The sequence below is a fragment of the Trachurus trachurus genome (assembly GCF_905171665.1).
Source record: "Trachurus trachurus genome assembly, chromosome: 10".
NCBI lineage: Eukaryota > Metazoa > Chordata > Actinopteri > Carangiformes > Carangidae > Trachurus > Trachurus trachurus.
The window spans coordinates 7236287-7249026 of NC_139894.1; the positions used below are offsets into that span (position 1 = coordinate 7236287).

General features: G+C 41.2%; 1 protein-coding gene and 1 long non-coding RNA gene across 2 annotated transcripts in view; one reads left to right on the forward strand and one right to left on the reverse strand.

Moving 5' to 3' along the window:
• Positions 1 to 265: 265 nt before the first annotated feature.
• LOC310992479 overlaps positions 266 to 12740 on the forward strand; it is a 49155-nt gene continuing 36680 nt past the window's right edge. The window contains exons 1-2 of the long non-coding RNA XR_014595688.1: positions 266 to 1182; positions 2854 to 2901. This is a non-coding gene — a long non-coding RNA (uncharacterized lncRNA). The remainder of the gene's footprint in view (positions 1183 to 2853; positions 2902 to 12740) is intronic.
• Positions 6017 to 12740, reverse strand: part of LOC310992478 (teneurin-3) — a 123339-nt gene continuing 116615 nt past the window's right edge. The window contains exons 25-28 of the mRNA XM_083980542.1: positions 12056 to 12352; positions 8665 to 10276; positions 7910 to 8040; positions 6017 to 7308 (exon numbers count right to left, since the gene is read on the reverse strand). Of these exons, the coding sequence (XP_083836668.1) occupies positions 6556 to 7308; positions 7910 to 8040; positions 8665 to 10276; positions 12056 to 12352 (2793 nt within the window). The 3' untranslated portion in view covers positions 6017 to 6555. The remainder of the gene's footprint in view (positions 7309 to 7909; positions 8041 to 8664; positions 10277 to 12055; positions 12353 to 12740) is intronic.

Below are 12740 nucleotides of genomic sequence, written 5' to 3' on the forward strand. Positions count from 1 at the left end.
TACTTTCTACTGTGTGTATGTATATATACAGTATGTATATATATATGTGTGTGTGTGTGCCCCTCCAAAAAAAAAAAAAAAACCTGAGGCAGATATCTGCTTTTTTCTGATATTCATTTTTTGAATATTTTATTATAAATATAATTGTTCTGGCTTCTGAACAAACTTGTTTTTTATTCTAAACCTCACCCACTGACAAGAGTACACAGAATTGATTTCCTGTTTAATAATATTACTAAAATTAATATTTAATAATATTGATACAGAAAGCACATTGAAGGGTTAGAGTTAGAAATATTTGGTTATATTTACTATGATGGCATCAGAGTAATATTTAACCAGGAATTCTTGTTTTTGACAATCTTTACCTGCCAGTAAAGGATAAACACCGAGTCATAAATGTAAGTTGAGGTCTCGTCCACACTGCATCCAGCGCCCTCTGGGAATCATTGATGCCACTGTGTAGGTCATTGGACTCATCTGTAAATATTTGCAATTTAGTTAATAATTTATTCACCTGAGTTACACAAGGTCATTGTGAGTTTGTGGACGCCACGTAATCTGTTCTTAAAAAAAGGACACTATGCTTATGTTTGTGTTGTGTCCAGTGGATTTTATACTGTACACACTGCTCAAGCTGGGGATTGTGATCGTCCAATACTTGTTGGAAGCTGAAAATGTTCTTATTACAGTCAGGCCTGTTTACCAGCTGCCATACGCTATTCATTCGGAAATGTTTGTTCATTTATTTGTTTGTTTTCATTTACGATTGGCCAAATCAGTAGAAAAAATAATGATCGGCTTGTCCCTCCCTTTCACCCGAGCCACCGTCAGTCACAACCAGGCAAGTTCCTTTTGAACAACAGTTAACCCAGTTTCATCGGAGTAAGCCTGAAAATCCACAATCCTCTAAATCTCTTCAAGATCATTAGCTCTCTTGTTTTTCACCCACACTCTTTATAGACTTCTCAAGTGGAGTCCCAGCAGCCCGTGCAACTGTCCTCAGAAGATCAGAGGGATGATAACAAGCAGCTATTTCTGAATTGGGACATGGTACAAGTCTAGCAATATAAGGCAGCCGAGTGAACAAGAACCACCCCAAAATGCTTTGTTCTTGTTCCCATTTAGTTGGGATGAAGGGATGCTGCTGAAGAGAGAGGCTGGAGACCTGTCGGGGTGGGGGTAAGTCGTCGAAGCTTTCACACACACACACACACACACACACACCTGTCCATCTCACTGATAGGACGCACGTGTCATTACACACCGCCTCCAAGGTCTGAGTGAGACACTCATTAAAAGAAAGCAGGGATGTGGCCTGTATTTGCCCCTATGTGCCACGCGACCTCCAATCAAAGTTTAGCTTGTTTTTCTCTGTCCAGGCCCCATAGTCCTTGAACTGTGCAGTTACTATAGTTTCCGACCACAGGTTTGTAAAGTGTCAGCCAGCAATACTCACGACCTCTGTCTTCCTCTATACGTCAGCTTTAAATTTAAGACTTTTTCTGACTCTAACCATTTCAAGAGCTTTGTCAATAATTGACCACTAAAATCAATATATTTGTTATGACGGAAAAATCACCTGAATGTGTTTATATTAGAACAATATACGATCAGCCTGTTGCTTTAGAAATAGAAATATTTTTACTAAGAAATAATATTTATTTTTAATCAATTTTTTGTCATTATATAAAATAATCCTATGTGATTTCTAGATTAGTAAAATTATAATACAATTAAATCAAGATAAAAATCTCTATTTTTATATGTGTAATCATCAGGTAACATCAACACATTTAGATATAATAACCATTATACTACTATGTGTTTGCCCCACATTTACAATCTACACATAGTTAAATTATCTTGATTTATATATATTTTTTCCAGTTATTATTGTGTACTTATTATTTTTAGTTAATTACACTGCCTTGAAATAATAATGTTATTCAAAAATATAAAACAATAAAAAGGTTTAGCATAATTAAATACAATTAATTTGTTCTTAATTTGTCCATGTCTAATCTATAGCCACTATAGTGCTGTAACATTATATAACACTCTTCTTCTACTAACAGACCTCTGCTGTTTGGTCACTATAGGTTAAAGTAAACTAACTCCGACACTCACTCATCATGTCTGGATATCTCAGTCCTGCAGGGATATTTGCTCAGTCGCAGCCTCATAAAGCCATAAAGATTTGCATCACAGTGAGTGACAAGATAAGTGGTAGAAATTGCTGTATGTTGATTTCCATTATTCCCTTTTTAGAAAAGTAATGATGCTTTAGAATATGTCAAGATCATATGTCAAGCTCTCTTGATCTCCATTTCCTTGTGAACACGAGGAAAAGATCTTATCAAAGCTCAAAATAAACGGTTTTCATTTTGAAATATAATAATTATTCTGTTATAAGAGAAAAATAAACCAACATCTGCAGAGAAATGTGACCTTCCTTTTCTTTTACAGTACATTGACAGTTATTTTGTGTTGCATACAAGGCTGATTTTATTTCATACACTAAGGTCGTGAGTGCAGCTGCTTGAATAATTGTTGGAAAATAAAACATGTCCTTTCCACTGTTTATTTCCTTTCCTTTCATGAAATACAAAGCCATTAAGTTCAGAAATGTAATCCAATAAAGGCCCAGATTGTTTTGTGGCTTTGCTGATTGAATGTTGGAATTTTGAATCAAATCAATTTTATTTCTTTTACTTTGTCTGCTACAGTTTGAGATTGAGAACGATAAACTCTCCCCTCATTACAGTGAATTCATAGTGTTCATGTTTTGAAAATCGTTCTTCCCGCCTCCTGCTGCACTCCTCAGATGTGGTTTTATTCATCCATCCACAGGTCCTGATGGAGTTTGTGAGGCGACAGTCCACAGGTTGTCAGCATGAGGTGAGAAAAAACAATAATGAACATGTCAGCTTGTGAAAATCTAATAACACTTGTTGGCAGAAAAAGTAGCTGTGGTAAAAAAAAAAAAAAAAAAGTCATGGAAGCACACCAACACAGAAATGTTTTTTTTTTTTTTTTTACAAAAATATCACGCAGCAACTGTGTTGAAATCTATACATCCGGTGAAGGGAGATGTACATTTAGACTTGAAATGTGTGATGGCCTTGGAGAAGCAATCAGTTACACACTGTTATTTTATTTACCAGAAGCTCATTAGAGACCTTGGCCTGTTGACTATTTTATGTTCATAATTATCTAATCTGCCTGGTTGATGCACTTGATCATGCATTGCTAATATCACATTAATAATTGCAGTATAAATTCATCTTCACTTTAAATTACTGCAGATTTCCCTGCCTGGAAGCTTTACATCATGTGATCGTAATTGATTTGGAGTGGAGAGGTTCTATAAAAAATTTAAACTTGGTTGTAAGCTTGTTTCCTAAATCCCTACATCCGGCAGATTTTGGCCTGTGGCGGATGCAAAATTTATAGTTCAAAGATGTTGATTCGCTGCAGTAACAAGCAGTTTGACATGAGGCCGCTGTGCTGCATAAAAGTAGTCACTAGTATCAACCCAACCTGAGTAAATACAAACTGCACTGACAAACTCAGGCCTCATCCCGCCTGTGATGTGGCGGTGGCTTTTCCCTTCGACTGCTGATTGTGATTCTGAAATGGGACACACTGTATGGCTTTCACAGCCTTTTCATGTTTGGCACTGCGATTCCATATGGCTACCTCTGTGTTACGGCCATTAATTGAGGCCCGACTGAATTATAAAACAAGCTTCATTTTTCCAGTGCTCTGATGTGGTTATTGCATGATGCTTTTAGGTCTTTGATGTTCTTGCAATGTCGTGCCATCTCTTTTATATAAGCCTTTGAAGTAGGTCTAGTTGCACTGCGTCGTGATAGGCCGCACTGTTGCTTTGGCAGTGCCTTCTGTGGTCACAGTGTGATACTGCAGCAGTGCTGTGGATCATTTTCATATTAGCCCTTTATCTATTCCATTTGATGTCTCTTTAAATTAACCTAGAGAATCCAAAATGTGATGTTTTTGGCCTTTTTTCTTTCCAGAACATCTGGCTCACACACTACTAGAATTTGACTGAATCATTTGAAACTGGAGCTCACTCACAACTTTTTTTTCGGTCCTCTACGAAAGCACAGTGCTAATAAATGTGCTGCTGCATGATATATAGATAAACAGTCATCTGGATGGCTGTCTGAACTATGCACTTTGTACCACTAGGGAGCATCAAAGGACTTTTAAGGGAGTGAAAGATTTGAACACTTTTGGCAGAGCTGCGTTTGTATTTGAAGATTTTTCAGCAGGGGTTTGAAACTCTTTGTATGGATGTATCAAAACAAATGGGGGGTTTGTATAAGTTCATAGTAATTTCAGTGTGAAGGAACAATAGAAAATGGCTCACAGGGGAACTTTAATAAGACGTTTCATTATAACTTGGTGGTGGAGAGGGGTGCTATACCCTGAGGGAGTCTGATGAGATCTTCGAAGATGCAGTATGTGTATTTCAGATTTGGAGCCAAGCAAATTCAAAGGCACGTACTGTAGTTTTGTTGAGTTCTATATGTCTTGAAACATTTTTCTTATCTTTTTTAAATCTCTGATACGATGTAAAGAATCTGTGAGATGCTGGCGGAGCAGAGAGGAGGTCAAAAACAGCGGCATAAAACAACCTCTGAGCAGAATATTTCTACTCCCATTTGGTTTGAAATGCCGTTTGAAGTTTACCATGAAAAAGAAATCACTTTCATATGGAGGGGTTGTTTTCAGAATTATGCATTCTATCATCAAAACTCTTCTGTGCTTTGATGAATAACACTTAGCATGAGTAGAGGAAAGCTGATCATAACCTACATATAATATATAAGTGTTCACAGATGAACCTCACATCCTGTGTGACCACGGCGCTGACCGTGTAGATTACACTTTTCAGGTTAGTTTGCACTAAAACTTTCTTCACCCACAATTTACATGTACACGTTCCGGCTGAGAACAGCCTCCAGCCACTGACTTCAAGGGTTTTGCTGCATTTGTCTTCCTTGGTTTTGCAGCTCAGATGTGTTTTTAATCTTTAATGTAATTTGTGAGTTTTATTTTTTTTATTTATTTTTGCCTACTGAGGGCATGAATACGTAAATATTCAGCAACACTTCCTTAAGCGAGTATTATATCCACCACCTCACACAATGTTTTGTCAAATCTGATTATCATTCAAGCTGAGCTGTAGATGAAAAGAATAAAAAAAGAAAGAAAAAACTGGTCCAATCCTTAAAAAAACAACACACCCAAAAGAACCCCAATATCATTTTAATCCATGAGTGCATTTAACATTCAAAAAAATTAGACCTACCGAGAACATGGACGTGATCTATATTTGGATCCACTGTAACCTTGTTTATGTGAGATGGGTTCATGAAATATTTGTGTTGATGAAATATTCATTGGACAGGACCCCAGGTCAAAAGGCATTATGCCCAATAAACATTAAATTTAGTGGAAATAATAGTTGACTGCATGTTATAGATACATCACCACTTGTAAATACTTGTCACTACATGCACAGGTTTCTGTTAATTACTTAAACAGAGCATTGTGAAGAAGCCCCACATTAGCCATATTAGGAGGAACATAAAAAAAGAAATACATGTCTGAAAAAAATCAAAAAAAAGAAAAAAAATCAAAATCAGCTGTTTATTTGTTATGTATAAACACAACATAAATTACTGTTAATATGACTAGTACAGACATTTATTCAGTTTCTTTAAAAAACGCCATAAAACTCTTGCATAATTTACAAAACATGGTGTCCCTGTGCTATCCAAGACACAGCTGTGCCTTTGTCTCCCCCGACAAAGTTCTTCATACCTTTGCTGTCCGTTTTCTCCACAATGAATATTGGGTATTGAACATGGAAACTGTTTCTTTTTTTTTCCTTTTTTTCATTTAAAAGCATTTCAAAGAGAATAAGACATTTTGATGTTTACAGTGCTAAATCTGGTATACATAGTGGCTGTTTGGTGAGAATCAGTCTAATGTCAGAAGTCTCTGGGTTTTTAAAAAAACAACAAAAACAAACATCTGCTCAAGGACACTGCCGGCTCTAGGCAGGTGAACTCGTGAGCCCTGTACTTCCAGAGAAGTGCAGATATGCATAATGTAAACATTTCCTTTGCTCTTAGAATACTTTCTGTCGAGCCACATTTGATAAAAACCAAAACAAACATAAGACACCTAAACTAGCTCACTGTTGCTCCAAAGACACCACTATTCCTCTGCTTGAGAGTCCAGAGTCCAAAAGGCTTGTGCTACAGAGGAACTGACCTGTAATTTGCCATGTTAAGGCTTGGTGTAGTTATACATTTACTCTGTAGTCCCTAGGTCACAATGCACAGCATTGCTTTTGACTGCTTGTATTTTTTTTCTCTTCTTTTTTTAGTTATAAAAACACACGGACACTCAGGGTACATATCGGCAACTTTGATTACAGCTGCTGTTGGTTTTGTCCACCAGTATATCTCCACCAAAACGTCAAAGTCTCTTTGGCAGAAAAAGCACCTCGTATCGTTACCTTTTCCCAATTTCACTTTGCCGGAGAAAGTGGATGTTGTTGGCGCTGTCTGCTAACTCTGGGTACTGCTCAATAGAGAGCACATAATACCCATCGTACCCCAGAACTTTTCCACTACTCAGGAGCTGCCTTTTCTCCCCCTCTGTCCAGGGGCGGACCCCCTCCTCTCCGTCACGCACCCGCTGCTGTTCTCGTGCCCACGCCCCGGCAAGGGCGCGCTGACGGGCCAGCTCAACCACTCGCGCTTTCTCCTCATCCACCGTTGATCCGTAGCGGATGTGAAGAGCGAGAGCACCGGCACGGATCTCCACGTCCGCAAAGCGGCGAGTCCGACTATCCATGACTGTGGTGGACTGGGAAACGGTCACATTGACGCCGTTCTCCAGAGTCTTGTGTCCGCTAGTGAGGTGCAACGCGGCAAGGTCGGCGTCCGGAAGGCCCGGCTTGACAAAGTAGTGTGTGTCTCGTCCCTCTATGGTGAAGTGGAGGTCTTCCAGATAGAAGGCGTTGTTGAGGATCGTTGCAACCTTGATACAGTCCTCACTTGCCACGTTGAGCGTGTGGGTGTGGATGCTGCCCTTGTAAACGGCGAACATTACGGCTCTTCCGATGGGAGACATCGCCGCTGAGAACCACAGCCAAGACTTTTCACCTCTGCGACCTCGGCTGAGATGGACCTCTGGCAGCCGCTCGAATGACAAGAGCGAGTGCGCTTGTCTGGTTACTTCCTGCTGCACCCCAGAGATGGACTGTAGGAAAAGTGCAGTGAAACGTTAACGCCTGAACATGGCAGAACCTGACTCTCCAGGCCATTTAGAACCAGCTACTGCTCTGCTTCAGAGAGTTTTTCATCCCTGTCTTAAGATAATGGTGTTTTTCAGGCTGTGTTCTCGAGCCAAAAGTAGATAAATCCCCCATGACAATTTTACAGCAACACTTTTTGTGTTAGGGCATTAGACTAAAGAAGCCTAGCATAAATAGCTTCAAAAGATTGTTTTAAAAGTAGCTGCACCCCAATATTTATATTTATTTACAGTATGTTATATTTTATAATGTATAAACTGTTAAAGTGTTCAGCTGATAACTAAAAACAACAAGACAGAGGAAATACACATTGCTTATTATACATATTATTATGCAAATACGGCCCAATTAAAACTGCTATTCTATGAAATGCATAGCAATCCAATTAAGAGACGGCAGCATCAAAATACTGATGCAAAAGAAAAAAGGAAAATTATTTGTCTGTCTGAGCCCCAGCACAATCAAAAGCACACTGTCTGCTGGCCAGAGATTCATAATAGTTTGTTATTCTGTTTATTGCACATAAGAGATATTAATTTTACCCACCGGCAGATCATCCCAGAGCTGGCTCTTCCTCAGTTCATAGGATGGCATGCTTAAATCGAATTTTGGGACTGGAAACCCAGGAATGGTGTTGTGAAGATGAAAGCCGAAGGTTACAAGCCAGCTGTTCACATCTGTGCAAGTAAAAGAAATTAAAGGCAGAAAGTTCAAAGTTACCAAATGGAAATCTTTGTACCAGCGTTCTCACTGGCAAAACCAGTTCCGGAGAATATTGAGCAAATATTTGTGCTGCATATTGAGTGAGAAACAAATGCAGATTGCCAAAGTTTAAAACGTGTCTTTTAAATGCTTGAAACATCAAACAATAATGATTCTACTGTACACATAAATGTACAAGTTAAAGGTATAGCTACAAATAATCCTCATCCAGTCAGATCAGTTATAATCATTCGAGCTGAAACAATATGTTTTTTTGATTTGCCAACTGATAATGGCACAGAAACTGTTCTGATAAAAAAAAAGTTGCCACAAGTTCCATTTTGTGATTGTGAGAATCTGCTGCTTTTCTCTGTCAGATATTATAATAAACTCTGTTTTGATCGATGATCAGTTGGAACAAGGATACAACAACTTAATTAGCAAATTGAACTGGATGTTTTTCAATATTTTGAGACAGTTTCTAGATAAAACAAGTAATTGCAGAAAAGTGATAATGAATCTATTAATAAAAAAGAATTAATTGCAGCCGTAATTATCATCAAAAGTAATGGCAGGATCAACTGGAACACATCACTTACCTGCAACGTATTCTCTCACTTCATGGACTTTGCTGATGGGGTTGTTATTTCTGAACATGTATAAATTAAAAGGAGTGGGCTCTTTGCCAACTTTCTTCCAGGTGGAGACATCTGGAACAGTCCACCTTCCAGACATTATGTCATAGTCCTGCTCCCCAAAGTGCAGCAGTTTGGTCAGAGGGTCGTACAGGCCTCCGTGAAACCCGAGCACAAGCTGGAAATCTGGGTTGGAGTCGAAGTAGACCTCCCCGTACGCCGTGTACTGGAGCTGTTTGACCAGCAGTCCGTTGCTGGTGAAGATGGCCAGAGGTGTTCCAGTGTTATCGCAGGCGATGTAGAACTCCTCCCCGCTGCTGATCTCCATGGCGAACAGATGGCCTTGGAGGTCGTAGTAGAGCGAGGTGATCTCTGAACTGGAGTGGTTGTACACGTGTGTAATCCTGGCGGGGTAGCTCAGGTCTGCGTAGAAGTACTGCAGGTGTTGCCCCAAGCTGGTTTTGGTGGAAACTCTGCGGCCGAGTCCGTCGTAGCGATACTGAATCGTCCAGCCGCCGCTCTTGCTGTACACCCGCACCAACAGTCCTTTGGAGTTGTACTCAAAGATCTCCGCTCCCCGCTGACGGAGGAAACCGTCTTCGTCCATCCTGTACTGGATGTCTCCGAGGCGGGTGATGCGGTCTCTGAGGTCGTAGCGCAGAGGGAGAAGTCTGGCGCTGTTCCCCGCGTTGAGCAGGTGCAGATTCCCGTTGAGGTCGTACGTATAGCGCCACATCACTTTGTCATTCAGGTACACAGTCTGGAGCTGGCCGTCCACGTCGTACTCATAGCCGTACTTGGTCGTGTTGGCGAAGGGTCCGATCTTGATCTCCCTCTTGATGACTCGGCCCACATCGTCGTACTGGAACGTGATCCAGTACATGAGTGAACGAAAGATCTCGTACTGGATCTCCTTAATGCGGCCGTGTGCGTCAAAGTGCTTGGTGTAGGTCATGACGGCGGTGGAGATGATCTGGTTTATATCGTAGTAAATCACCCCGAACTTTCCAAACTGCTCGACCTTTCCTGAGATGTCGTCGAACTGGTACAGATCGATGGGTAGCGGCGTTTCGTTGATGACGCCCTGCACGCTGGTGACCCGCAGGCTGCTGTCGTAGGTGTAATCGAAGCGTGCGTTGACCATGCCGTCCTCGCTGAAGCGGAAGATCTGCCGGTCCACCAGGGGACCCACTTGGCGATAACGGATGGAGCAGATGAAACCTTCGTTCTGCAGGTTGACGGTCTTCAGCACGCCCGCCATCTCGTCGTAGGTGAAGCTGACCCTCGTGCTGTCGTACAGGATCTCCGACAGCTTGTTCTGCCGCCGATACCGGTACAGGACCCTGCGTCCCGTACCGAGGTGAGCCACCCTCAGCAGGAGGCCGTCCTCGCTGTAGTCCACCGCCACCGAGGCGTTGCTCTCCGGGGGATGGTACAGGTTCCTGTAGTAACCCACTGAACGGATGGTCTGCATGGTGTAGCGCGCCACACTTGGCATGGTGACAGCGGAGAGCCGGTCCAGGGAGTCGAAATCAAATATGTACTGGCGCTGACTGTGGAGCAGGAGTACCATGGACTGGAGGGAAAAGAGCAACATAGTAAGTGTTTCCTTGAGTTGCGTAATATTTATACATAATATATTTGTAATACGAGGAACCAGACTAAAACGCAGAACGAGGCAGCAGTGTGGGAAAGCAGCTCTTCCAGTTGTGCCGCACAGTTTCTAATCTGTCCATGCAGAATTTAAAGGTTTCATTTTGAAGTCATAATAAATACACACGAAATTACCATTGATGTAAAATAGCAGATACAAATTCTCCACCCCAGTAACACGCACTTATTGACATAAGTGATGCGTGCTCTCAACTCCAGCTCCACCGGGACTGGTTTAATTAATCTACAGTGCATGCAGTCTGCGGTGTGGACTGTCTTCTAAAGGTTCACCACCTTTTCTGTTAAAATGTCATGCCCAGTCATCCGTGACTACATCCAGGTTCCCTGCGCTCCCTGAGCTCTCTGTGTTCCTTATGTCAGAGTGTTGACATGGCTCCTCCAGGTCACGCAATGACAGGATGTAGCCAGGAGCGGCTGAGAAAACCTCTTTTATCTCTGCATAGCGCGCATGTTCCATAATAGACTGTTAAAATACTGTAATGCATCGTGTGTAATCTAGCTTTGGTTCAATGTTTTTCCTTAGCAAAGAAATAGAATCTCATAGTGTACACCAAAGCTAGGGACAGATGTGCTGAGAGCTAAAAAAGACAATCACACAACTGCCTCCACCAACACTGACACTTTCACCGGCTTTAGCAGTGAGAAAGGAGCACATATTCAACAACTGTCTAAATACAGAAACGGCACAATGGGCTGTGATTACAGTCATTAAGCAACTGCTGAAATCCTGCAAGCATTTTCAATTGTATTGTGTTATATATAAAAAAAGGACATTCATGAAAAAGATTTTACCTCTAATTTCTACATAATTTGTACAAGTTGCACAAGAAACAAAGGAGAATGTCTGCAGATGGCTAAACTGTGCAGAGAGCTGAAGGTGAGTGAACTAAATGCTGCACTAAACTGATAAAGTGGATTATAAATTAATAGCTACACTCTCATTACAATACATCTGACTATTTTTCCACTTGTTCATTTGTTGTTGTAATTAGTTCTAATGCTTGAGCACATAATGTTCAACCGTCTCGATTACAGTTGGGATTTTGGTGGTGATTATTTGTGGGGTGTCCAGTCTTTGTTAGCCTCAGCTCATTCTCACAATTATGTCAAAGGGATGGAGATGGTTGGTCAGTAACCCCATGCTTTTTTTTTTTTTTTTTTTAAATTTTCTGTAGATAATTTTTTCTCTGATTTCTCCAGAACAGACCTTTTTCAGAGGCGAGAGTTTTCACATGTCATATCAGGGAAAGCACAAGTGTAATTAACAACATTCACAACAATGACTCACTTGCGTTAAATGTCTAAGCTGTTCCAGCGAGCACAAAATAATAGGGCTTCCTAAGTGGGAGGCAGAAATTATGCTGTTATGTCCTACGATGACGTACTAGGTCTATTCTCGTTAACCGAGTACTGCATGTAAGCTGCATGTTCCTGCCTGTCGACGCCGCCGCTCATCAATCTGCGGTCAGTGTAAAATGATTACTATGTTTGCCAAGTACCTGTGCAATAAGCAGAATTGTGTGCATGGAGCTACAGTACTCTAGTGATTATGGCAAAATAAGTATCTTCAGGGTGACCTCTGCTACATGTCAGGATCTTGATCCACCCCGCAGTGATAATGACCATGCTGCAGTACAATATATCTTACATATTGCATTCCCCGCTCATTTTATTTTCTCACCTGCTCTAGGTAGGTGTAACTCCATATCTTCCCATCTGCAAACACCCTGGAGATCAGGCGGCCCTGGCTATCATACTCCAGCCTCTCAGTGGTGGGACCTCTCTGCAGGGCACTGATTTGCCCGCTGCTTGTGCGGCTCACATTAACCGGCAGTAGCTTACTGCTGGGCACCCAGAGCACGGGGTGGCCTGCTGTGTCGTATATAATCTTTAAGAGGAACTTCCTGTGGTCGTCGTAAATCTTCTCTGTCCTCAGCGTGCGATCATAATCGACAGAAAGAATGTTCCGTCCATTCACCTGTAGGAGGGATTTTATATAGGAAGCGGTAAGACAGAAATAAAAGCAACTATATTCTTACTATTCTGATAACATTTAACACAGATAACACAGTCAACACAATCTATGCACATATTTTACGCAATAGCACATTATGAAAAACCTATTCTAGGTTTTTGATATCGCCGCTCTCTGTCTGGAAGATTCTCAAAACTATTCACAGAGATTTTCACTACAGTTGTCACAGAGATTAACACCCCCTTCACGAGGCTCATTAAACTGAGAGACACTCTGGCGATTGTTCAGGTACACTTAAATCACAACCTCCTAAATTTAGTGGAGATGAAAATTACTGTGAGGCAAAGTAACCGCCCAAGTTCAGTTCATGAAGTCGTGTAAATCATAAATC